The 22,351-nt window shown below is 43.7% G+C and overlaps 1 protein-coding gene across 1 annotated transcript in view; it reads left to right on the top strand.

The window, feature by feature from the left end:
- The window catches only part of LOC118122614 (protocadherin Fat 3), a 67,318-nt gene extending 50,387 nt beyond the window's left edge, over positions 1 to 16,931 (top strand). The window contains exons 47-52 of the mRNA XM_035179444.2: positions 697 to 1,107; positions 2,512 to 2,767; positions 8,378 to 8,476; positions 9,686 to 9,745; positions 10,033 to 10,071; positions 15,343 to 16,931. Coding sequence (XP_035035335.2) covers positions 697 to 1,107; positions 2,512 to 2,767; positions 8,378 to 8,476; positions 9,686 to 9,745; positions 10,033 to 10,071; positions 15,343 to 16,085 — 1,608 coding nt within the window. The 3' untranslated portion in view covers positions 16,086 to 16,931. The remainder of the gene's footprint in view (positions 1 to 696; positions 1,108 to 2,511; positions 2,768 to 8,377; positions 8,477 to 9,685; positions 9,746 to 10,032; positions 10,072 to 15,342) is intronic.
- The last annotated feature ends 5,420 nt before the right edge of the window (positions 16,932 to 22,351 follow it).

Genomic DNA, 22,351 nt, shown 5'->3' on the forward strand with positions numbered 1-22,351 from the left:
GAGAGTGCTACTCACCTTGTACTGAGACTGCAAGCTCAATTAAGGCTGCACATTGTTAGGCGTCTGTGGAGGTTCACAGTTGCTCAGGTTGTGGTTTTCTATGGAAAGTTGAATTTCCGTCGTGGGTTTCCCCCTCTCATCCAAGAGCCCTCTTCGGTTCGGTGTCCCTGGTGGGGGGACACTGTTTAACCTCTGCGGGGCCACGTGTGAATGTGACGTCTCCTGGGAGGTGATGAACAGACAGAATCGTAGGTGGAGGACAAGTGGAGCCGTAGACCTGCTGCTCCGTTGAGGGATGGTTTGTCTGCTTTGCCGTAAATGATCCTTCACTCCTCTTTCTAACGCTTCCAGGACAATTAGATACCTCAGCAACACAAATGTTTTTGGGTTTTCCATGCATCACTCTTGCGAACTCGATATCTCAAGAACGCCTTGAGGGGATTTCTTAGGTCAGAGGTAAAGTTCGCTGTGACCTCACAATGTTTGTTTGTGAGAAAACTCTTCGGAACACCTTGAGGGAATTTCTTCAAATTTGATGAGTTCAGTTGTACTCGTAAAGTTTTGGAGGTTGAAGTTCAATGTTTCACAGATTCACTACATTGAAAAGATCGTGTTGTTTATAATCTGAGTGAAAATGAATCCTGAACATGAAAATCCCCTGAAATGCCTTCCTGTGTTTCTCTTCTTGTCGTCCAGGCGGAGCCGCTGTCTTACGTCGGACCAGGAGAGATAATCGGCATCGGGGTCTTAGCCTTCGTCATCATCCTCCTCCTCATACTGTTCATCGCTTTCAGGAAAAAAATCAAATTCCGTAAAGACTCAGACGTGGACCCAGTGACTCAATCTGTGATGGGCGTCTCAGCCATCTCCACAGAAACTAGCTACATGCTGCACAAGACTGGCATGGGGGCCGAAGGGATCGAATTCAAAGCTGTGCGCTTGTCGGGGTCACCGGGGGCCACGAGCACCTACGGTGAGGTGGGCGGCAGCACTGGAGGCCCTCCTCAGGTCATGGTGCGTCCCACCGCCCACTCTCCACTGCCGGGGAGTCTCAGCAGCCAGAGCATGAGGGGCGGAGATGGTGACAGGACCAGCGAGGGCAGTCAGGTTTGTACATGGGTATGTTTGAACGACTGGACTTTATTTTCCTGTCCGAGGCAGCTTCAGCTCTGTTAAAATCACACTGAAATAACTTGATAGAGTCGTGTGTTATTAAAAATCTAATATTATGACATATTGTCTCACGAGCTCTGACAGAAACAAGCAGACGTGTGTGTAGTGTATAATTGAATTGTGCTGCCGGTCAGGGAAACATTTAAGTTTCATTGTGATAATACAATAATAAAAGTTCCATTTTATATTATATCGATATTAATGTTTTGTCAGCATATCTTCCAGCTCCTTAATTTGATGATGATGCATTTCTGTAGTTCAGCCCTGTTCATACAAACAGCAAAGGTTTTACTTTTCAGTTTTACTTCTCTGGCTGGAAGTAAGAGAGATACAAATTACAGTTAAGTCAAAATCACCTTGAATGAAAGTTTTCTGTCATTTAAAGCCACAATTTGTAAAATTTGAAAATGTCCACAAATATATTACAGTAGACCCCAAACAACGATTGTCCCACCACAGGACACTGAGCGCAATGGGCTGAGAAACACATAAGCTACGTGATCTTTCACACAATCTAAAGCTGCCTTCACAAATGGAACTCCTGAACTTTTGTGTGCTTGGTGTTTGGGCAACACAGACACTAATTATAACGTTACTGTCGGCATAGAAGCCTGCGAAGGGTTCAGCGAGCTGGCAGGCGGGTGACGTGACACAGGTCACAAAGGAATAATGACAGAGGGGAAAAAGATGAGATGAGACTTAAATTACAATATATTAACTCACCATCGAATGAAAACATTATTCAGAAAATGTTGGCAAACCCGTCAAAGTTCATGAATACCATAAGACAAGGGGGGGTAAAGACATAGATTGTATATTAAGATGTTCGACACGAAAGCTCCGCAGAAGTGAAGCCAAATCGTCTTGATCAAAACCTGACACATCGTGGCTTCAAGTGCACCTTTGAAAAAAAACATATTCTATAATTTTTTTATGAATCTCTCTCGTTCATTCTCCAGTGGAGACAGAAAATCTTTGGTCACAAATATAAACATTCATTCAAAAAAAAAAGCTGAGCTCTGTAGTTTTATGCAAACAAAGCTGAATCGGGAATTTTTAATGTACGTTTTTTGGGGTCACGGCCGCAGGTTTGGTGCATCAGATCGAATGAATGGGAGCAGAACAAACTCCAGGATCTTTATAAGAATAAACATCTGACCCATTGATGTTTTTAATTGTTTTTAGAAAACTACGGCACAGAGGGAATCGATCCATCAGTAGCTGACTTGTTGCTCTTCTCACTGAATTTGCTGACAATTAGAAAACATATAGAATATCACCTCACGTCCTGAAAGGGTTTCGTTTTGCATATTTGCCTGTTTTCCTCCATCCCTGCAGCTGAGCAGCTTCCTCTCCGACATGTCCAGCATCAGAGGCGTGGCCAACAGGAGGGGCATCGCCGTGTGCAGCGTGGCGCCCAATCTCCCCTTGGCGTCGGCGTGCCACTCCGAGCTCAGTCCGGCCCACAAGGTGTCCTGGGAGGGCGAGGAAGCGAGGGGCGAAGGGCCGGACAGGGGGAGAGATGAGAGAGAGGAGGAATGGGGGCAGAGGGCTTTTGAGTTGGAGAGAACACAGAGAGATAACAGTCCACAGGGTAAGACTGCAGCCACACACACACGCACACACACACACACACACACACACACACACACACACACACACACAGTTTCTAACCTCTAATCAAACAGACACAGATTACACAGGCCGTGAACTCATTGTGTTCCACCCAAACCATCATCTCGACGAGAAGAGCTTATTTCACACTGATCTCTGCCTTTTGATCACGCACATCAAAGCAAAAGGCCCAGAGTAAGCAAGGGTGCTTAAGAAGTCGTATTTTTTATTTTGCTATCATTTCATTTTACTATTTACTTCCTGGGAGGAAATAGTAAAATAATATAATATAGCCTGTTTTTCTGTACCTCTGCTGAAACTGCCGATGACGTCCTCCTGCATCACCTCAGCTCTCAGACACGTCTGGTGCACTTCTGTGTGAATGCTCAGGGTAATCAGCCAGAAGTCATGTCCTTTGTTCTCATCCTGTGTTTTTGTTCAAAGACAATAAAAAAAAAGTAAAGGTTACATGAAAACGACGGCAGCTGGAAGACTTCCGCTCAAACAGAGTCTGTTTGCGTCGCTTGTAGCTTCAGACAAATGAGAGGATATTAACCCCAAGGGGCAGTGGTGCGAGTTGACTGATAATTCGACGTCAGTCTGGATGTTTCCCTGCCGACGCTGTCGACAACAGCAGCAGCACAGTTCACAGGTTGTTCTGGATTAACCACATCTCAGTGTTGAGGGCGACGTCAGATGTTTCGATTCTCTGTCCGACTTGTTGTTTGAAGAATTCTGCCTGTGGTGGGAACTTCCTCCCTGTTAATTATTGATTCCGTCCTGTGGGAATGGGAAATAGGATTTTTGCTGTCCTGCTGAGTGTGTGTACAAAAAAAAAGAAAAGTATGCACCCCTAAGGTTCACCGTTACATTTCAATCCATTAATTATCACGACATTATGCTCATGCTAATGTCCTGTTTATTATGTTAATGTGTGATTACAGTGTTAACCGCCGGTTTAATTATTCAATTGGAAACAGTTAAGTTGTTTATTTGCACCACAGCAGCCAACAACAAGATTAATAATTAATATTGCAATGGATGGGCACCAGTCAAAACGTGAGCTACTAACTAACAAGGAGACATATTTCTGTCACTACCTGCTGCATCATGCATAAATAAAGAGTTGTAAATAATTAAATACTTTATAAACAAATCAGGTCCCTCAGATTTTGGCTATGGTGCTCTCATAAATACTAAGTCGTAAAATAAGTGTATCAATCTTCAAGATGGTTTGCAGAGAAACTTTTAAATGAAGATTAAATGACTTAAGCTGCTTTCAGACATGCACTAAAGTCCACACATTTTCCTGAAATTTTCCAGAGGAGCTGCTCTGGACACTGCAGAACTTTTCCTGCAGCCCCCTAGTGTCCGAGTGAGTCTAGGTGAGAATACAGCAGGAACATGTCGAGTGTGTGGGCGTGTTAATGACGTAAACAAAAACTGATGAGACCTGACCCCCCCTCGCCCCAATGTTGCGGATATTTTCCTGTTGCGAACGTTTCGGACCCAGATAATCTCCTGCTGCGTTTGTTCATATGCGACCAACAAGCTCAGAAAATGTTCAATCCCAATTTTCCAGACATTTTCTGGAGTTCATGTCCGAAAACGTCTTTTTGTCAGTTGAGCACACGGCCCAACAGTCCACTTAGATTCAATCAAGCTGCACCAAATCACACACACGCATCGATATCCGCTCCAGGAATCATTCTGCAACATCTGCAAAGTGCTAGATGTTTTTGGAGCGGTTGGAGGTTATAGGATCAATCTCCAATTAAAAAGTTGTAAGCTGTCTTGAGTGGAAACATTTTGAAAAATAATGAGCAAAGTGAAAGGAGCCAAAGCAGCTGTTACTTTATTATATCCTCTATTAACGTAACGTAACAGAAGTGAGAGTGTTCTTTGTTGGTAGTTTGAAGATGACTCTCACAACAACAGGAAAAGTGTAGGGGATTTTGAAAAATTTGGTGCCAGGATGAGAATATGGCTTGGCAGAGTGTCAGTGGTAGGATTAGAGCAGGGGTCGGGTCCGTCACCTCAGGCATGGCTGCCAACGCTGGCACACGGCGGGAGAGACACTGGCAGAATAACAAGTAAATGTGTGAGGAAAGAAAATATAAAGAAGAGAATAAGGAAAGATAAAATATATATATCTTTACATTTTTTAAACTCTGTTATGTCGCCTGCATGCTGAATAAGAGCAGGTTTTCTGCTTCTCTTATTTTCGTTTGATTGATGGCGCTGCCTTCCTGCTCACATTCCCTCAGGTGCGCTTCACTTGTTTCTGCACACAGCGGACCATGACCACCTAGCCCGGGCTGAGCGAGCTGGAGTGTGATGGCCAGACACCGTGGCCCTCATGGACAGACTGTGGTTTTGGTTATGAGATGGTTTCAAACCCTGACTGCTCTCTGAATGCTCTGAATGTCCAGTCTATAAAAAGCATCACTTTTAAAACCGATATGTTGGAAGATGTGACAGACAAAGAGTTCTAAAGACAGACAGAGGTTATTAGAAGAAAGATGCAATCTTAAAACAAACCTTGCAACACTGGCAATGGATTTTTTGTTTTGTTTTGCAAAACAAGAAAATCTTTTTACTAGTGGTAAACACACAGGTGCTGTTGAAAGAGGCGGAAAACAAAGCAGCTCAAGATCAAGCTGCACAGGATTTTTGGAAACAGCAGAAAACAAAGGTGTCGTTTTGATTGTTTTTCTTTGCCAAGGAGGTTATTCTTTCTCTTCTGTGTTTGTCTGTCTGTTTGTTTGCTTGTTTGATTTCAGCAGCTACAGAATGGATTTCCACAAAACTTAGTGGAAGGCTGGGACGTGGGCTAAGAAAGAACTTAAATGATTGTGCAGATGTGGAAAATACGTGGATGATGCTTGACCGAGATTCTACTTTCAATTTCGTCTGTATGTGATGTTTGTCTGATGAGCCCTTCCAGATAAATGTAGTAGTATTTAGTATGCGCATATACTATATAATAATAATAAATCCTGTTGAGCTGCAAAAATATCAAAAGAAAAAGTTTGAAAAGTTTCCAGTGGTGTAAGAGAGGGAAAAGTTTCAGCTGCTGTATGGTAACAAATTGGGTTAGAAACCTTTAACCAACACAAATGTGTAGCTGAGATCATGTGGAGTTAGTTGGAAAGCAACAGTTTATATAGTTTTAGAACTATGTCCACATGAACAGATTTGGGCCTTGGAGGAGTTATGCACTGTATTGTGGTACTGATACCAAAATGACAAATAATAAACATATTCTCTAAGCAAAGTTGGGATTGAAATAAGTGTAAATATTTGATGAAGACTGAGAATCCAGAGCATTTAATACCAAAGTCAATAATCAGTCAGCTTTACACATTAAGGTCGGTACTTAAAGTTTATTGAGTTTCATCTGACGGGGCAGTGAACTGCAAACTGCTTTTCTCTTTCCGCTCCTTCCGTATTTGTTCCACCCGCAAACATAAAGTAACTGACGTTTTGCCCAGAGTTTCTTTTAATCACATCAGCAAAGCTGCCAGTTCTTATATCCAAGCAGCTTTATATTCCTGATAGAAGTGTTTATTGAGCCCATACCTGAGTGTCTTTCATCAATTTGAACAATAATGTGAAACCGGGCATTTTATTGCTGCTAGATTAAAGCCCCTGGCAGAGCGGCGTTCCTGTCTCTCTCGTTAACAAACTGTCTCGTCAACTGTCTTCACGGCAAAACGCTGCAATCTGGAGTCGTTGTGACCCAAGAGTAGCCGCTCTGCCCCTCTGGCACCCGCTTGACAAACAATCACTCAGAGGCAAGTCTTGAGTAATTTGAAAGAATACAAACCTTGAAATAGCAGCTGGACAAAAGGAAAATAGTGTCAGGGATCACAGCGACTCGTTAAGCATCTATTTATTTGCAATGTTTGCCTCTTAAGATGCGCAGGTTAAGGTTAACTGGAGGCTCCGAGGCTGGCAAGCTTTCCTCCAAATGAAATGTAATCTTGTTTGTGCAGAGAAAATGTCAGGTTGTAACTGGAGAGAGGAAAAAAAAAACAAGCTTTGATTGCTGCAGTGTCAGCAGGACGACCAGACCAGAGCAACTTTTAAAGATCTGTTACGTGACCGGCTGTACTTTTGTCTGTTGGGTTCCTCATCTGCTGCATTGAGCTACATTCGATCCTCGCCCTCCTCGACTCCTCCAGCTGCTGCAGCTGGTTGGGAGTGAGCGGACCTGCAGCTGCAGTGGCTGCACTGGGATTTATTTAAAAAGGCTGTTCTCTAAAGCAGTTAGGCAAGCCCCTGAGAAAAGACTGAATTTCATTTTGGAAGATACTGCAGTGTTCTGCAACTTATTAGCCTCTAGGTGTGGAGGGTTGTGTGTGTGTCCATCCATCCCTCAGCTATACCATTTATCATTTAAGGGTCGAGGTGAGGCTGGAGTCGATCCCACACACACACAAGAACATGCAAACTCCAGAACCTTTCTTATTGTGCTAAACACTGCACCACCGATTGGATAACATCTATTCATTACCCATACTGCTCGTCCTCTGGAGGGTTGCAGTGGGAGCTGGAGCCCATCCAGTTGACATTGAACAGGTCGCCAGCACATCACCGGGCCAACATATAGAGACAAACACTGTATCAAGCTCAGGGCAAAGTCACACATATGCATATGCAGGCGAATGTCACAGGTCACCAAGCTTGAACTCCACGCTGCGGATTTGCTTCGTTACAGAAAGTTTTTTTGGCCTCCTAGCTCGCACTTTCCCTTGTGTACGACCGTGCCCTTATTTGCCTCCTAGCTCGCACAGATTGGAAGTGAACAGGAGGCAAAGGTCCGCCTCCGCTGCATTGACGTACGTGTGATTGACAGTTTAGATGGACTGTAGGTGGAGAGAACCCACACAGACCTGGGGACCACATGTAAACTCCACACTGAAAGACCTCAGTCAAGCCGGGAGTTAAAGCAGGACTGTGTGGCCACTGCTCTAACCACTGTTCCACTGTGCCGCATTATGTGCGTCGCCTGGCAATATGCGGGTGCCCATTTTCCAAAGTGTCTCATTACCCAGCACAGCCAGCCAGAAAGAGAATAAATGGACGATTGAAAGTGTGGAAGTATGATGGACACTTTTAAAGATTGGTAAGGTTTTGTTCATAAGTGAAAAAATGTCAGACTTCTCTGACAATGTAATCATTTCTCCTGTCCAGTCTGATTCTGAGTAGATCCCTTTTGTGAGAAACAGGGAAATCGGCCGTTCAGAGCAAAGGCGTGTACCGAAAAGTCTTCTACTCAAAGTTCACACGAGGCTTCAGTTGATCTAAATGAAGCATCGACTTCAATCGAAAGGCCACAGTACAAACTCTCTTGATTCGTCAAAGTCACACTGATGAAGCCTCATTAATTTAAAGTCGTGCCAGGAGAGGATCTCTGCACAGCCAGGAGGAGCAGGAGCAGTGATTACACCACTGACTAATGTCTTTAACATAAAGATATATGGGAGCATTGTATTAGGATTTGACTCAAGCACATTTGTATCGGCTTCATGATTTTGAATTTGAGTGCAAGATGCTGATATGAATATGAACGTGTGTTTGTTAGACGTGTCGGAGCTGGTGGATGACATGGCCTGTCTCTCAGACTCCACCTCTGATGAACACTCCCTCAGTTCCTACACCTCGGAGTCATTTGATGACAACGGTAAGACTTAGAGTTACGATAACTTTCCCACTTCTCACCTTCAACGTTTTATGTAACTTTGGTGGGTGGGTACAGTCTCCTGTGAGAAGTGTGGGACTGACTAATAGTCGCAAGTTGAATAAGTAATACTGAACAGAATTAGAGTTTATGTCCACGTTCAGCCAGAAAACTTTTAAAAATGAATAATTCGAAACAGACTTTAATGGATTTTTCTTTTTTTGGCACGGTTTTATTTATTGAGATTTTCAGGGGATACAAATGTCTCCACATTTCCAGTTCAGGTTAAAATGCTCTCTTCTGGGCGGGTGAATAAAAATGCTCTCAATGGATTTTATACATAGACTACAGACTACATATATTAAGATGGATGACATGAATGCTTCCCCAAAGTGACGGCCCCTGGTGGTGGGCTGTAGTATAGGTCATAAATATCAGATGGGACAGCCTACAACATTAAAAACATGTTTCCACACAGATGTATGTTCAACGGTTCAGTTTTCCGCTTCGTTTGATTTCAATTAGTGATTTAATGCTATGAATTTAATGAACTTTACACATTTCTCTGTATTTCGGACTCACGAGCAAACAACTCTGGGAACCACAGACATGGTTAAAGTTCCCTAATGTGTGAATGGTGGACTTGCAGGCATCTCACCCATTAGAGGTTAATGCCCAGATGTTTAGAGGAAGAACAACTGACTTTCTTTTTCTTGGAATCTATAGGGTGTCTTTTTTCCCCCAGATCACTCAATACCATTGATCTTTCCCTAATGATCGTGTGTGTGTGTGTGTGTGTGTGTGTGTGTGTGTGTGTGTGTGTGTGTGTGTGTGTGTGTGTGTGTGTGTGTGTGTGTGTGTGTGTGTGTGTGTGTGTGTGTGTGTGTGTGTGTGTGTGTGTGTGTGTGTGTGTGTGTGTGTGTGTGTGCATGTGTGGGTGAGTGTGTTACTCGGAGACAGGGGAACACATGATGTAGATTCTTTGTTTCCTGTCTAATTAGTGCAACCGCAAAGAGAAGAGTGCACTCTTTCCCCTCCCTAACCCTTATGGGACGCACACACACTAACACATGCAAACAAACGTGTTGGCAACTCTGTTAACACACACATGATCACACACACATTCTCCTCTTGGCTGCACCCAGCACATGAAACCCTATTCATAAATGCTCTGACTCTGTTTCTCCTCTTTTCTCTCCTGTGTCTGTCCAGCCTCCATAGTGACAGTCATACGTCTTGTCAATGATGCCGTGGATGATATTGAAAGTGAAGGTATGAAAGAATATCTTCTGTTATCTCCTCTGTGTGTGTGTGTGTGTGTCTCTGCTGGAGCCACAGTGTTTGTTCGCAGCACTAACACGTAATGTACAGCATCCAGCCAAGCGTTTGCCGTTCACTCTCTTTTCTTACTTAGAATAAAACATCCTGCTTAGATTCCTGATATTTCCTTTTGTCAGCTTCTGACACTGGATCTCTCTGTGTTTCATTTTCCCCCCTTTGGTTTCTGTGTTGTTTGTCTCAGTCTCTCTCTGACTTTCACTCTCTCTCTCCCTTTGTAGTGTCAAACATGGACAAAGAACAGCAGCGGAACAGCCCTGGTGAGTGAGATGCACAGCAACTGAAAAACATCTTATTAACTCACCATCCCTTTGGCTCATTTCTCAAGCTGCGAATCCCAAAAAACCCAACCCTTTGTGTTCTTTACATTATTTCCTCTGAATACTTTAATCTTTCCCCATACAGCACAGATTACAATTTCTGTTTTTTTTTTTATTTGAATGTAAATGTAGCCTCGTTTTCTCGTTATAACCCAGCAGAACAAAACATTTACGTACGAGGCGTCTCATCGTTGTCACTTTTCATCCGTGAAAATGATTGAATGTATGAGCTGTGGCTGATTAACAATAATTCCAGAGCAGTCGTGCAAAGTCCTGGCTACAACTCAACAATAACTAAAATATCATTAGATTCTTATCCAGAAAGCCTGTTGGCTGCAAAACACAATTAGGCAGATATGAAATATCAATATTACCACTGATTTAAAAAAGAACCGATATCAGTCAGGCTCCTCTGTCGTTTAATGAAATGTAATCAAAGGCCACAATGAGACAGATTCAGCTTTCTTATAAAACACCTCTCTATTATCCTGAGTGCTCTGTGTGTTTGTGTAGTTTTAAAGACTGTGACATCTTTTTCTATCTGTGAAGAGTCTCTGTCATCCAGGTCATGGTATTTTCAGGAGTTGTACACGTACGTAGGCAACTGGACTTCAAGAAACAAAAGTTAGTCCAGTCGTCTCTGTACATGGACAACTCTTGAAAGAGTCAGTGTTAATACTCAGAATCTCTCATGTAGTGTTCATAAATATATTAAATCGATATTATTAATACATTTCTTCAGTTTTTGGAGCCAGTAGCTTGAGAATCTTTTGAACAAAAGTAAATCAGCTACACTCACAAGTGTTCACTTTGTTTTTATAGCATCAAATAACTAATTTAAACCTAACTTACCTACATAAATATATACAGTTGAAAAGTGTGGAGACATTTATTTAATATGTAGTCTACCTTCACTTTTTGGTTTAGTCTATGTCCCATCTGCTAACATGGAGGAGGAGGTTGAGTACCTAAACTGCTGCCAGCAGCCAGAGAGCCATCCAGATGTTTCAAGCTTCATTTTCTAAACAGTTAACGTGTCTGATATAAAGTCAGCACTTCATCCTGTGCTGCTCATCTCGTTTCCAGACAGGTTGTGTTTAATTATTAAAACTGTTAATTAAGAATTAGGCTTCCATTCGAAACTCTAGTCTCTCGGCTTCTTCAGCCGATAAAGCAGCTAAAGATCTCATTTGAATATTTTTCAATCAATTGCTGTTTTTAATTACAAACAACTATTGAAGGCTAAACTGAAGTAAGTTTGACAAAGGGTGTGAAAGGATATAAACTATAAAACAATCAAATTCAAACCTCAAAATGAAATACTGCTTTATAATCCAATAGAAACATCAGGTGATGTTAATTTTTTAAAATGTATGAAAGCAATTCTCTCACCGCAGGTAAGAATTCAACTCGAGCAACACAACTACTGCAGATAAATAGTTAATGAGGCTCATCTGAATAACGCTGACACTTTAACAGCTCGGCCAACTTTGGTGTAGTGGTCCTCACTTCAAGCTCGGCGAAGCTTTCACCCCGGCCTTTCAGAGGGTCTCAGTGGATTTTAGGGCCACTTTGAACCGAGCTTGACATCCGCACAGAATAGTACAAGAGAAGGCAGCTTCAAACGCGCTCTTTCTTTCTCCCAGTAAATGGGGGCATCATTTACAGGCTTAACGAACTCGCGGCTCCTGCTTAAACAAATTCAACCATCCAATTCTATCCCAGGAAAATCCAACCCTATGTCTTTATGTTGTCAGTTTGCGCCACGGTCTTCAAACCAATGTTAATTGGCTCGTAGTTACCGAGTCTGTTTGTTGTCAATTGCAGTGTAACTTACTAGGTCTGCCGAGCATTTCATTACTGACTCAGAGCAAAGCTGTGTTTATGCCCCTGTCACTGACAGCCCACTGGAGCACGAGGAGCTGCGTTTCAGACGGCGGAGAATTAAATGATGAATGAAATTTTTCATTCAGTCGTCTGGTTTCAAATAACCAATTGGATTTAGAGTATTTATGTTGGTGTAACACAAACATTATGTATAAGGACAATGAGAGCGGACGTGCAAACCAAACACTACTGCAGATTCATGAAAAGAGAGGAATACAAAATACCAATTCATAAGGTTAATCATATTCGCTTTCAGTCGTCATTATTGCTGCTTGCATGCGATCACATTATGCACTTGTGTGCATGCGTACGTGCAGTGCATCCTATCGGGAGTTTAGTTTGTGTGTCCCCCCACCGTATCATCGAGTGTGTTCTCTTCCATGCCGTGATTCACCGCGCCTCCTCTGCATTCACTGGTTTCCACGAGGAGAGCATTTCATCATCAAAGGCTTCTTGTCCCATGAGATATTTGTTATGTTTCTCCACTTCACTGACAGCGAGTCGCCACCTGCAGAGCAAAGATGAGATTTGTGTAGAGTTCATCAAATAATACACTTTGGATTGTAAGAAAAAAAAAATATTATATATTATACCTCCCTCAGCTCCTCCTCCCCCTCCCCCCCATTCCAGCCTCAACTATTCATTTGAAAATATTTCAACCACAAATGTGGATATTTCAGCAGCAGCCTGGCATGCAGCTGGAACTCCCACATGTTGTGTGGTTTGCTGCCAGTCTATTAGATACCCCTGTCAACACATGTGTCATGCATTACATACCAGGAGCCAGCGCTGCTAATGAAGGGTGCTCTCCATCCCACACAGAAGGTGACCCCTCTGGCTCCTCTCTCTTCATCAATATGATATATATATTCACGCGGCTCATATCCCAACCATGAATTATGCAAGTGGCATGCTGCACTTTGTAGGAAGTAGTGGACTAGTTCGGGGCGGCGGCATAGTAACAGTAAGGCTATGTCCACACTAACTCTGCTACAGAAACACCTGGGGCTTGCACAACAAAGGGAGTTCCACATACCCAGGATATCTTTCCGATATCCGGGTGAACTTCACCTAACAGGTTAACCTAGCTGGTTATCTAGTCGGTAAGTTAACCCAGGCTGTCCGACTCTAGATATGAGCGTGTGCACAGGAAAGGAGCGTTACTGCATATGACCAATCACCGACATGGACAAGTGAACTGGCAGCGGAGACGCACAAACGAGGATCAAATTGTCATATTAGAAAAATAGGAGGAAACACAGTTACAGGAATGCAGGAATAACGGCTGCTAAATCATCTCTGGAAAAAAATATATGACGTGGCCACGACATAATAACGCGTGGGATTGAGATAAATAACTTGGGGCCACTAGATGTGAATCTGTTCTTTCCTCCCAAAGGCCTGTGGAACTGAACTGAAGAAGCCTCTTGGATGAGAGATGAAACGTTTCACCTGATCACATGATGAAGCCTCTATAATGAGCTTTAGTTGGACACACTCTGTCTGCACCGACTCTGAGGACACACTGTGGTGGAAATGTTTGGCATTACTAGTCAATAAACACATATGGACCTATTTTCGGTAAAAAAAAAAAAAGGGAGAGATTGAGATGTAGTGGGAGTGTTAGCGGCGGGGACCAGACATTGTTTTAAACTTCCCTTATCCTTCCCTTTAAGGACAGTGCGCACCGCAGTCTCCGAGAGAGAGAGGGGAGGGAGGGATGGAGGCTGTCACAAGGTAAATCTGTCAACTATCTATCCCCGATTCCAAATAAATATTTACTTTCATAGGATAAACCAACTTAAAGAGAAGGATAAAAGTATAAAACTATGTCTGGTTATCCCGCCGCTAACACACCGACTGCATCGATATCAGTAAAGGGACGTAGTGCGACGCAGACAGTCCGTGTTACTGTGAGAACTTTGCTCCTACGTGTCAGGTTGGTTGTGTTCGGCTCCAGCAGCTGACAAATGTTTATCATTCCCTCTGATGAGGATTTATATCTTTCATTAAGATACTTATTGAAGTAGGTGAAAGGATCTTGTGGGTCTCTGAAGACCTCTTGTCCTACTCAGATACTCTAACAATCCACACCAGCTCCACGGGATCCTCGAAGAACAGTGATGTAATGTTTCAAAGGTATTGATTGGTCAGTGGGCGGAGCTTTTATACGGGTCGATCTCCAACTTAACCTGCTCTGTTAGCCGTTCAGCACAAGTTACCGTGGTGATACAAAGTGAGCAAGCTTCTTAGGACCAGTAACCCTGAACTAAACCTGACGTTACCCCGATAAGTGTAAAACCTGCTTCGTAATACAGCCCCCCCGGTGTCCACACTACTCAGGAGTTTTAGAGCAGCTAAAACAGCGAAGTTTGGAAATGCTGCTTTCCTTTTATTTTCCGGAGTATTGTTTTTGCATTGAGATATTTGGAAATGATGATGTAGACACTCACAACTCCTTTCAGGCTTTTCAGACTTTTCAGTCACAACATAGCCTTTGCTGATTCGTCAGGGTTCAATCACGTGACCTCTTCCGGAAAACAACAACCGACATCAGCCTCGCTACAAGTGTAAAACCGCAAACTGGATAATCAATTACAAGCTTTTCGGTAACAGCTGTTGTGCAGTAAAATTCTGCATGGCCACAGAGCTCAGGCTTGTTATTATAGACGGGGATTAGAACTAATACAGAGACAAAACACGAGTGTTGACAAACGGTTTAGTTGAAAACACTGTTTTCCAACAATAATAAGTAGAATGGATGTAGCCTTAGAAAGCCAACCAACGATAAAGCTTGTTTATTAGGTGGCACCTCATGTGTGTATTTTACACCTACATAGTTTCAGGTGTTGTTGCTTTAGCAGGGAACTTGAATGTTGAGTGATGTGAGCCATCGTGAAGATCTTCACATCAGTCCCTCCCGTAACTGATGCATATTCACCGGTGTCACCTCGCTCCCCTTCTGCTGACAAGATGGCGATGATACTCTTGTCTCAGGAGTGAGGTGATTTATTGATGTGGCACCTTTTGCCGGCTGATCCTATTAGGTAGATAATCTCATTGTCACACACACTGTGCTGTCCAGAGAGGCTGTAACATAACTACGACGTTCAAACGAGGTCTACTGTACACACATCCACGGATTTGGCAGCACTCATTTGTCCAGGGAATAAAGCCTCGTGCTCCTTACACGAGATGTAAACTCAGATTCCTCTCTTACTCCCCCTAACCTTTTCCATTAAAATCACACTATTTGTCACTGAAACTACTTCAAACTGGCTAAAATGATTTATCCTCTGTAACCGGCTTCATTTTCTTTTTCAGCGTATCTCTGGGAGTCCTCCAGCCACAAATCCAGCTGGCTGTCGCCATCACGTCTGCGTCCACCAGAGGTAGGATCCACCTACGACCTCAGTGATACCCAGCAGAACATCAGACGGGGGGGCAGCACGCGCTCCCTCCAGCTGGACTCCAGAGTCGTGGGCTTCAGCGAGGACAGGGGCCAAGAGCAGGGACAGGAGAGCGGGAGGAGGACCTTCCAGTGGGAGAGGAATCAGTCGGGTGAGTGGGAGAGGAAACGCATCCTGGACAGAGATGAAAAGAGGAGGCAGGACGGGGACGGACAGAACACGGGCAACAGGAGCAGAGACATGGGGGGGCAGCAGGACCACAGAGACGACAGCTGCGAAGGCGGCTCCTCGCCTGTTTATGAGGAGTACCGAGAGTGCAGCCACGACCCAGAGCAGAGAGAGGAATCAGAGAGCCTGTATGACACTCTCCCCCCGACCAGACGGGCCTACGCAGGATACCCATCAAGCCCCCCGGGCCTCAATCTGCACCCGGCTCAACTTCTGCCCCCCCTGAGGGCGTGGGATTTACAGACAGGGGAGTTGAGCGATTCGCAGGAGGAGAATCGTGCCGGACTCGACTCCGGCGGCCTGGCAGGTTCTGGGGACGAGCTGGAGAGATTACTGAACCTGGTGTCGCTCAGAGCCAGGAGAGCCACGCGGACGAACAGAGCGTCCACCGGATCTGAACCCTCGGCAAGCTGGGATGGATTCAAATGAGCACACTAGTACTGTTAAAAACAAAAAAAGATTTAATATTCCTTTATATATTCCAGTGGCATCAACCCCCAGTTCTGATTAAAGCTGACATTTATAATACTGCACCATTGATCTGCCACCTAAAAATAATTAAAAGAGAATATTACCATATATACTTTTATTATCCCACATTATTATCCTGCTGTAAGCAAACGCTAATCCACCAGCAATCCCCCCCGGCTCTTTTCTAAACTGGAGGAAAAGAAGGGGGGAATATGTGCGTTCTCAGAACACCTCCACCTGTGAAGTATGAGAGTTAGACATTGGCTGAGAATCAATGCTATTACATTTATTATTTATAGAACCACTGGTGCTTGGCATTTATTAACAGTGAAATATGAACGGAGCCAGTGTGTCTGTGTTGTAGATGAAAACAGTGTTGTGTACTTTGTGTTACTGTGCATTTCGCACATTGTTCTGCTGGATCACACACACACACACATACACATGCAACCAAACATGGTGTAGTTATTAAATTAATAAGTATATAATAATTAAATGATTAAATAAGGACCCCCTGGTATCAGCTTGTGATAATCCTAATAGCATCTGTGAGGCTATGGCAAGGACGTGGGCGACTGGTTCTCTCCCAGCATGTCAATTTAAATAAGAAATGAATTAATTGCTTAATTGATGTGTGTGTCTGTGTGTGTGTGTGTGAGTGATCCAACAGAATAACGTGTTTGTCCTTTGGAGAGAATTGTTATAATGGTGAATATGTACGTGGTGTGTTGTTGCAGGTGAGCTTTATCTCAGCGGAGACTACATGAGATAAATAATCCCCCATAAAACATTTAATCCTATCAAGTCAGTCTCCTCACGCCTCTTATATGTTTTTCTTTCCCCACCGACTGGAATCTGGCAGATTCGTTTAGCCGAGCTTATAGTCATCGACGTCCCGGGAAGACACGAAGGCGTAGAGAGAAGAAGAAAAATGAAGAACGTCTTGTGGAATGTTAAGTGCATAAACTTCATTCTCAGTGGAAGAGGTGATGTTAGTTATAAATCTTGTCAGATTATTTGAGGTGTTGTGATCGTGGCTTAGATTTCTTCAGCTCTATACGCTGTCAACAGTTGAGTAGATTTTCTGTGTAATCTTCTCTTAATGTCCTTTTTGTGTTTACCCCAGGAACAGATTTCATTTCTGCCCTGAATAGATGTTTTCAGATTATTGTGATTTCCTCCTTTTTACCTGTGTGTGTGTGTGTCTGAGTTTATCTCTGTCTTGACCCTGTAGGATTGCATCATGCAGAATGTGCATCTGTACAAAGCGTGTGTCTGTGATTAGATCAAACTTCTGCTGTCTGCGCAGCCATCAGCCACACGTTTAAAAAAAAAAGAAAACCTTCCACAGCCTGGGTTTGTGTTTAAGTAAGACAACAAGCATGTCTGCAGAGAATCCAAATGAATGAAGCTTTAATTAACGAACGTTTCGCGGCGTGTCAGCGAGTAAGGTGACATTTCTTAATCGCTTCATCTGCATCCTCAAAAGGTGGCCGGTCATTACTTCTTGATTGGTGACAAAAGGTTGAAGGCAGACGACGGTCGGTCAGCGTGCTCCACGTTTGCTCTCCACACTTACTCCGACTGCAACTAACGAGAAGACGCAGCGAGGAACCTTTGCAGTTCTTGATTATTTCCTCTGCCCCCCCCCCCCGTGGAGTTGACACAAACTTTGTCCTTGTTATAATCAAACCCTCCACATCTCAACAGAAAGCATTCCCATGGCAACCAGACAATCCCCTTATTGTTTTTCATTTTCTCTGACACATTCAACACATTTTGGCCAATTAAGGGGCACGGACGTGTACGTGTGTTTGTGTGTTTGTACCGTACGATGCCAGAATGCCACATGCAGAGCTATACGGCGGCGGAGAAGTCCATTAATTGCAAACATGAATGCAAAAAGACACACTTCTTGTGGTGCTCACGACATCGGAATTTGTGGGGACGAGTTGTGAGCTGTTGACATTTTCTGGAATGATGGAGGTCATGAAGCTAATATGTTGTCATTCAAGTTATGTCGCCTAAACTTTACAACCCCTCTGCAGAAAATGAAAAATTATATTCACCAGTCTCATCTTTGCAGCCTGTGGTTACATCTGCGTTATGTTCTGCAGTGCGGCGTCAACGTTGCCGTCGCTAACTGCTCAGCGTGATAAAAACTTTTTGTTCACAGCCTGAAGGGAAAATCTGGTCAGGCCAGTCGCCACTTAAAATGTAATGCTTGTGTATTGGAGGTGTTGAGGTGCAGGTGTTCTGTCACACCTCAATTCGACAAGCATCTATATTTAAGGGGCGACTTTTGTGTCGAGGTTTTCACCAACGACGACTCACTTGACTCATACATCCATGACAGTCTGTTCCATTGTCAACATCCATTGTCGCTCGCTTCTGTTGTGGGTGCGTTTCTGTTGTGTGGCTTTTGCATTTGTGTTTTCTGTTTATTCCCGAGTGCGAGACGTCTCCGCCACTGTAGAGAGCAGAGTTGACACAAGAACAAGCACTCGCCCACTCCTTAACTTATAATATGTGAGTGTGGTGCCGGCATGGACCGAGATAAGTCGGGTTTCAGTGGTAGCATGTACAGTGGTAGTGTCTTAGTCAAGAAAAATTACCTTCAGCTTATTTATAAATGTCAAGAATGTGTCGGTCCGATTTAAAATGACTATTTGTAAAGTGTGGGTTTTCTGATACCCCACCAGTCGCAGCAGGAGCTGAATTTCCAGGACACTTTGTCAGAGTAAGTGTTACATCGTTCGAACAGCAGATATCATTTTTGAGCGAAACACTTCATGTATGTTTCAGTGCACGCCAGTTTGTGTCAGTGCAAAAGATGGAAATAGCTCATAGTCAAATGTCGGGCCGGCTTGTCCCAGTTCTGTTCTCTCTCTCTCTGCAGGAACCGTGAACCATAAACCACTCAGAACAGGTACAGGGGCACGTCTCAAATCTCTTTAGTTTTTCCGCATCCAAGGGAAGAAAAAAAAAATGCACTTAAGAAATTGACGAAACTTGTCAGTGCGGGAAGGAGACATTTGCCAACTTCTATTGCTAAACTTTACGGTCTAAAAATAATCAGCTTGTTTTTGCTCCGCGGTGTGATCACGACTCCTGATTTAATGTTGGGTCTGTTGCGTCTCCCTGTCACAACAAGGCAACACGGAGAATAAGATTTCTATCAATTAGCATAATGTGCGAAAGACGTCTCCAGTGATGGCAGCCAGAGGTCTGGAAAAGGAGCAGGTGGCATGTCAGCTTCCTCTAGGTCTACCCATTCATTTATGTGGTTTTAATGTGTGTGTGTGTGGTGATCCTGCCGTCAGTTTAGGTGCTCAGAGGGAGGAAAAGAGGAGTCATTACCCACAGGACATGCTCCCTCACTGACGAAACCTTACATAACATTACTTCTGCCTGCAGCCATACATTTCCCTATCACCGAGAAGAAAATGCAAAGAGCTCACCACAGGTAGAAACAACATCCTGCTGTCTGGACAGAGGAGGGGGGAGAGCAATTTATTCATCCAGATTCATAGCTTATTAAATTATTCTGACAAGGATTATGTAACGTGTCCCAATAACTTCTAATAAGTTGGCACAGTCATTTTTACGGCCATCAGGCTTGTTTAAAGAATTCTGAGCATGCTGGCTGTCCCGGCGACAGACACAGGGTCAAAGCAAAGGCAAAATGAGGGCGTGCGAGGGAAAGGAGACAGAAAGAGAGAGAGGGGGGGGGGGGAACAAAGTGACTGTTGTGTTTATTCATCATGCATCAGAGGAGCCTGATGAGGACCTGCCAGTCCCTTTAGCTCTGCTGGCTTTTCATTGGACCATCTGGCATTTACACCATAGAGTAAGCTAAGCCACTTAAAACCTCTTTCTGCTGCCTCACCCCTGTTGTTTTTTTTCAACCAGCCCTCCGTCTTCTTTCTTTCTGCTCCATTTTTCACAATATCTTTTTTTCCTCCAGATCTGGCTGTGTGGACGTGGTGCTGATGGGAAAGGGATGGACAGAAGGATGAAGGGATGTTACATAAAAGGAGGCGGGGAATGGAGGCATGAAAGATGAGAGGAGAAGTAGGAAAAGTGAGAGAGGGAGTGAGAAAGAGAGAGAGAGAGATTACCATTCCCTCGGTTCCTTCGTATTGAGGGGTGGCTGTGTGGGTGATTATGAATCCACGCTGTTCTCAGTAACACCAGGATTACACACAAGCCAGACCTAATCTATGTGTCTAACATCTGCCTCGGATGACACACACACACACACAGGCACAGCCACATATACGTGCATGTAAACATGATCATAATGGTTACCGATGCAGTCAGTGTCTCGAGTAATTTGATCACATGAATTATTCAGGGATACTTTTAGGGGCATAATCAGAAGCAAATGCCTCCGCTGCTAAAACGAAGCTATACGGAGTGATGGAGGGGGAGGGGGGGGCAAATTGAGCGGGAAGGGGTCACGTCCATGTATGACGTTATGAATTCACATCAGAAAGCTGCCCCGAGCGGAGGAAGCTGTGTATACCAACCCTCCACCCATCACCCATCACCCACCCCCTGCAGCGTCCACAGATTATTACTAAAGCAATCCTGTGACATATGCCTGCAAAACTGCAACGTGTGAGACGGGGACGTCAGCCGCCCACACTCTGGGCTTCATTGGAGTTTTTCTTATACAATAAAAGTGCATAAATGTCATTGGATTATGTTGCATTAACGTGACATTATTGTATTTTTTTTAGGATTCGAAGGATACTGCATAAAACGCAGTGAGCACATTTACATTGATAACAATATTCCGATTGACCCCATAAAGAAGAAGACATTATTTTTGATTATGGTGTTTACAGGAGTTGCGAATAGAATATTGTATTTATATTCCCGTTAACGTGTTTCAGAGCCGACTGAAATGAATCAAAGAGAATTATTTCATTATCCACACATATTTCTTGTGAGAATAACGAGTCTGTAGCTGCAGAAATCATAGTAGTCGTATGAGACTGAAAGAAATGAAATCTCTGGTAAATATTGCACAGGTTTCAAGCGACAGTGTTGTTAAAGGATGAACTTTGAAGAGGAAGACCGTCCGTTTTCCACCTTGGAGTTCGAACCTGGAGAAGACCTGGATGGGGTCGAACAGCCCTCGTCATGTTGCTGCGGCTTAATTTGACTCAACACGGGAAACCCTCACCCGGCCCGGACACGGAAAGGATTGACAGATTGATAGCTTGTGCATCTTGTTAACACCCAGGGCACGTGTCGCCAAGCAGTTGGTAACTGACGTATATGTTAATGATTCAAAATGCTGTGAGAACTCCAACAGGACGTAATAATGCGATAAACGTGTTTTCATAATGTGACTAAAGTCAGAATTCTCCACGTCTTACTCTGAATTCTGCTTATTCTGAGTAAGACCTTATTCGGGTTAAGGTAAACAGAAAATGCCTTGATAATGTCTTCAAAGGGTTAATATCAGAATATCTGTGTCCATGTAAACGTACGAGAGATAAAAAGAACCGAGTCCCGTTATCTAGTATGTGTTTATCTTACCTTCAAAAAGTCTTGGTCTGAGCTCTGATGGGCTGATTTGACAGGGGCTGTCAGTGTAACTGCTGCTGGTCTTTTATTACAACGCTCCCCGCTTTGTTCTGATCTCAGTAATAAAATGCCGCCTTTCACGGAGGTGAGAGACAGAATGATGGATCAGAATGTGGAGGAGAAATCTGACCTCATCACGGGCCTCGGAGCTCAGCTCGTTATCTGCCTCAGCTCTGAGGAACCGGTGAGCCGTCACCCTCAAGACTGCTGAGATCCCATTTTGGTGAAAGAAAGGAGGTCTGCTGCATATTGTGCTTTAATCATCAGGGGGGGTTTTTTATTATGCTCGCCAGCACAATAAGCGTCTTAATTTGCTGAAGGTGCGACAACTGTGAGACTTTTATAAGATCCTTGTTAAATTGTGTAACTTGTGATATCCTGTGGTTGTAACCTTTATAGTGGAGTGTGTCTCCAACACACAGCACAAGGGTGGAGACCGCAAACCTCCAAATGAGATTCTTGCTATTACACCTGAAATATGCCACTTCAGCAGTTTAAAATAAAATTATTTTACTGCAGATGTACCACTGAGATCTGCAGCTATTACCTTTGTCCTAAACATCTTTGACCCTCTGTCCAAAAGGATCATCTATTGTCCAACTTCTCTTTGGGTTTGTCCTATT

This window comes from Hippoglossus stenolepis, chromosome 15 (genome assembly GCF_022539355.2).
Source record: "Hippoglossus stenolepis isolate QCI-W04-F060 chromosome 15, HSTE1.2, whole genome shotgun sequence".
Lineage (NCBI taxonomy): Eukaryota > Metazoa > Chordata > Actinopteri > Pleuronectiformes > Pleuronectidae > Hippoglossus > Hippoglossus stenolepis.